This window comes from Pomacea canaliculata, linkage group LG13, assembly GCF_003073045.1.
Source record: "Pomacea canaliculata isolate SZHN2017 linkage group LG13, ASM307304v1, whole genome shotgun sequence".
Taxonomy (NCBI): Eukaryota; Metazoa; Mollusca; class Gastropoda; order Architaenioglossa; family Ampullariidae; genus Pomacea; species Pomacea canaliculata.
The window spans coordinates 9803562-9808556 of NC_037602.1; the positions used below are offsets into that span (position 1 = coordinate 9803562).

A 4995-nucleotide genomic window follows, 5' to 3' on the forward strand; every position below is an offset into this window, starting at 1 on the left:
ATTCTGGGGACAAAAGTTATATTATTGCATATGGGACTAGAAGATAATGATGTCTGCGGCCTTTTAAGAGATGAAAAAGTAAATATTCAACATATATTTTGGACTTGTAAATTTGCTAATGATTTTTGGAGAAACTTACAAAATTGTACAAATGTACAAATTCTCTAAAGATAACTATCAGTGAACATATGGTTGTGTTTGGATGCAGTAAAAACTTTGAGATAGATGTTGTACTTGATTTAATTTTACTGCTAGCAAAAACATACAAATATTCTTTTTACATTAAAAAAAAACATCCCCCAGTTAGAACCATTTATCCAAATGTTGAAACACAGATATGCAATTAAAAAATTAATGCATGAAATAAACGAAGACATGTTTGCTAAACACTGGCCACCATATACACAACTTGTTGACTAGACTAATATAGACTAAATACTGACTAAATGTATAAATGACTTTATGATTACATAAATTACATGTGTTGATATTACATACATTAATATTGTTGCGCTGTCAGCCTATTACACATGAGATCCAAGGTGCCTTCTATGATGATTGCTTGATTTGTGTGAGGTGTGAAAAGAATACATACTTTGTCTCTGTTGTGTAAAATATTACATTGCTGGCTTGGCAGATGGACGTATTCTTAAAATGACTGTTAATCTATGTGCATATGTTTGCTTTTATGTTGTTATATTGTAAAATATTGCTTTTTATGTGTTATGTATCTGTGAGAGATAATAAATTATAAAAAGAATAACAAGAATTTTGAGTAGGTTTTACGAGCCCCTCAGTCCTCAGTACGTGTCCACCACTTCGACATCGGAAACATCATCGCGGTCAACAACCTGTCGTCGCAGGTAACGAGCCCCCTTCTCATGGGACACCTCCAAGATGGCGCAGTTGTTGTCTGGATCTCGTATCAGTTTCATAACGGCCTGTACCACCTGGGAAATTCTGTGAAACATAAACAGATTATTACACGATACTGATTAAAAATATAATGCTGTCTAATCGTTCGACTGTGTTGTGCTATTCGTCTAAATCCTACAAAATACTACTTGTGTCAGGTAACCTCAAAGAATTCTACACATTTGAATTATCACCTAAAAAAATACTACACACTACATCCTAAAGAATCCCAAACATCTTACCTACAATACAAAACATGTCACACATCTCACGTGAATCTCAGAGAGAGTAAAGATTGCTTGTATGTTCCTGTTATTCGTCCAAAGAATTAATTTTAACAAAAAGAATTTTTTATGAACAACTGACATCTAACAGTATAATGGCGGTGACTTACGGCATAGCTCCGTGCTTTTGTACATACTGCTTGGCTAGTTCTGGGTGAGAGGTAAGATCCTTGTTAGAAGCCGCTGAGGTCTGAATGGCGTCTGGACACAGACAGCACCAGCGGACACCATGGTTTCTCTGGTCAGGACCCATCTACAAAATGTCTTAGTCATTACTCTTAACATCACTTTTAGCTTTTAGCTATGTTTACAGGGAGGGTTGTGTATACACTAATTTATTACACATCTGAAATTATAATTATACTTTAGGGATGGTGTCCACATATAAAAGAATCAACAAACATACTTGTGTTTCTAAAGACTTACTAGGAACAGTGCTGTCTTTTTTTATGATTGCCTGTCTTGCATTAAAATAATCTAAACATGTTTCACATCCCAACTGTAAGCTTAGCTTCTTTATATCTGAAATTATATGCAAAGGAAGCTAAAATAAAACCTTATTGGCTCGATCACCCGACATTTATGGTAAGATTTAAGCTTACATCTTAAACCTTGTAATCAGTCGCTAGATGCCACTCTCTTTTTCTTCTTCAAGAGTTTAATTATCTTGATTCTCTCGTGGATAGAGACAAAATGAAGAAGATGGAAGAGAGAAAGAATAGAACGGGGCTCTGACCACAGACTAAGATTCATGATGACTCACAGCCAAGCTGGTGGTGAAGCCGACCACAGCATGCTTGGACGCAGAGTAGGTCGGTAAAAACGAATATATATGGGTTCCTGCACACACACACACACACACGCACGTAGGCTCGCGTATTCCCATTAATAAAATTATACTTATCAACTTTATCCTCATATTTTCGTTATCACGTTTTATCCTCCTCTCCACCCTAATACCCATGGCATACAAGAAGTGTGCGGCTGTATAGATCGACCTAGGAAAGTGACTAGTCATCCAACAGACAAAGGACATCATACAACCTGCATCACTCAAATGTCCAGCCACATGACTGCCTTCATCTCAATGGCGTCTAGTGAATTATTTACAGTTTTACGAGGCAGTGAGTTATACACACTAACTCTAACTACTAATCTTGATAGGTGTGAACACGTGTTAATGTTTATCAAAGTGTAGATATCTCATAAATCTCCTACTCACCTGCACGAGATGCCACGTTAATGATGACACCACCACGACCTCCGCGGTCACGGCGCATGTGCTCCAGGGCTAAGAAACTACCCCGGATACATGCCTCCTGGGACAAAAAAGTGCTATGTGTTTGTGACAATTTAAGTGAGAAGCAAATCAGTAAAAGGAGACTAGACATTATCTGGGCTCTATCACTAACATTGTGATTGTTCCAAACTAGTCCTTCAATCTCAAATATAATTTGCTTGTCGTCTGTCGACCGTTGATTGAAGTTGTTGAGAGAAAAATGTGGACGTGTTTACTGATGGCTAGCTGATAATTTCTTTAAGTAAGCCAACCATCTAAAATTCTTGTATTTTTGCCATGAAAGTCCTCATATACAAACCACGTTGACAGCCAGCACTTTTTCCCAGTTTTTCTCGTCGACAATCCCAGCATTGTTGACACAGAGCTCAACGGCTCCAAACTGTGACACTGCCGCCCTAAACGCCGCTGTTAACCACAACACAACAACATGTCATATGACACAAACAACACGTTGCAATTTATCTACTGACTTTATTTCACATTATGGGAATCGGAGGAAATACATATTTGACTATCACTGTCGTGTGTCACAACCTGCAGTGCTCCAATCTAGGCCAACGAGGGGTTGATAAAGTGCCTGCTGTTACCTATATTACCTGCTGTTACCTTAAGGTAGGTAGTACTGCTATGTTCGGGACGATGGATGGGTCAAACACATGACCTAGGTGAAGAGGATGGGGTCTGTCTTGAAGTGTCGTGAGCGTCAGAACGTGGGTCAAGACGACCCATGAGGGTATGACACAAAGAGGAAATGTTATCGCTGTTGTTTTTGTTGATATCACGCAGTCAAGTCCCCTCTACACGACATCAATCAACATACAACGACATTGAGTGCACATTGCTTTTATAAGAGAGGTTCTGCAAGGGTGGCTAAATATTGATATACTACAACGAGGACGAGGTATAACCTTCTGTGATAAAAGACGAGGTATATATTATCTGTTTATAATGCTTTACTTTTTTCGCAGGGAAGGTTTTACTTTTGTAGGGTCGTGTGCATATCTAGCCCTGTCCTGCAAGTTAGAGTTTGGGTTGGGGTTTCTTGGCTGGAGTGCCAGTCGCCTCTGCAAATAGTGGAGCGTCTGTCATCGTGTGTTGGAAGACTAATACTGGAACCTCTCGCAGGCATGAGGTGAGTAGAATACTGATATTATTTTCATCAGACTGTGCATCGCGATGAACAAAGCAAGCTCTCTGTTGAGTTGGCCAAGTCTTGTACATTTACTCTGAACCCTAGTCGAGCCTCTGATCTTTGTGACATAATAGCTTCGTGGCTAGCAACATGAGGGCAGAGAGATTAGCTATCGAGCAGGAACTAAAGTGTGTGTGTGTGTGGGGATAACAAAAATATGTTGGGGTCAAAAACCGTGCTTAGCAGCAGCGAGTTGGTCTTCTTGTACACTGGCTTTCTCTATGTGTAGTCTCGACTTTTTTGTGGGGTGGGCCAAGAGTGACACACGACTGTGATAACCTACAAACATCGCCCGAAACAAATCATTCTAATGTACATATCGAGATCCCCTCTCCAAAATCCTGCAATCGTACATGATTTCTCACTCATTAGTTCTGCTAAAACCATAGATGAGTGGTTGTGTACAAACCTTTGTGCTGTTCGTCATCCGAGACGTCGGCCGGCTGGAAGAAGACGACATCGGCGCCATATTGTGTTTGTAGTTCAGACTCAGTGGCCCTCCCTCTCTCCACATCGACATCACAGAACAACACCTGGCAGCGATATAACACGTAACAACGATGTATGAAAGCTATACAATCTAGTAGAGTAACCTTTATATTTATAACACCTTCTGAGTCATTTAATTTCGTCCCTGTATGTGGGTTAGGTGAATAAAGTCGTGAAACAGCAGGGCTCACTAGACTGACAGCAATAACAAGCTAGTAATTATAAGCATGTTACAATACATCATAACAAACATATTCACATGAAATCCATGGCAAGGCAGTCGGTAGAAATTCTGAAGCATACAGACAGTTATCAATGACAAGAAAAGATTCTCTGTCTCCGGTCCGTTACTAAATTTACAGTCACTGAATGTTTCTGACCTTTGCTCCCAGGGACAAAAGCTCTTCCACGATACCTCGGCCCAAGCCTTGTGCCCCGCCTGTCAGAAACACGCCCTTACCTCGAGGGTCCATGAACGTAGTTTACAAAGGTAGAGCCAAGACTGTGGACAAGACACCTGTTGGATGCAACCTCGTGTCGCCAGACTGTAACCTTCTACTTTATCTCTCTTCCTCCAGCTTGCATGTGATTGGATAACTGTTTATATCTTCATACCATGTAGACACCGGTCTACACATGACGTAGTTTTGCATGAAGTGACGTCCCTTGGTTTATTAGTGAGTCATCGTCACTCCTGCAAACGTTTTGTTTGTTTGTTTTAAACGCCGTTCCAGCAGCTAAGGCTATGTCATGGCTTCTGCAAACGGGAAAGAAAGAACTGATAATGAACTGTGCACAGTTAATTGCCCACACTT

The 4995-nt window shown here is 40.2% G+C and overlaps 2 protein-coding genes across 2 annotated transcripts; both read right to left on the reverse strand.

Annotated features, from left to right (window-relative positions):
- Nucleotides 1-463: 463 nt before the first annotated feature.
- Nucleotides 464-2513, reverse strand: LOC112554195 (15-hydroxyprostaglandin dehydrogenase [NAD(+)]-like). The gene is made up of 4 exons (XM_025221840.1): nt 2422-2513; nt 1963-2039; nt 1310-1452; nt 464-960 (listed from the first exon to the last, which is right to left on the reverse strand). Exons 1-4 carry the CDS (start codon nt 2477-2479, stop codon nt 801-803), a joined length of 438 nt encoding a protein of 145 aa, XP_025077625.1. The 5' UTR covers nt 2480-2513; the 3' UTR covers nt 464-800.
- A 257-nt stretch (nt 2514-2770) lies between these two features.
- On the reverse strand, nt 2771-4745 carry LOC112554519 (15-hydroxyprostaglandin dehydrogenase [NAD(+)]-like). Its single transcript, XM_025222313.1, has 3 exons — nt 4561-4745; nt 4101-4224; nt 2771-2904 (listed from the first exon to the last, which is right to left on the reverse strand). Exons 1-3 carry the CDS (start codon nt 4651-4653, stop codon nt 2786-2788), a joined length of 336 nt encoding a protein of 111 aa, XP_025078098.1. The 5' UTR covers nt 4654-4745; the 3' UTR covers nt 2771-2785.
- Nucleotides 4746-4995: the final 250 nt, after the last annotated feature.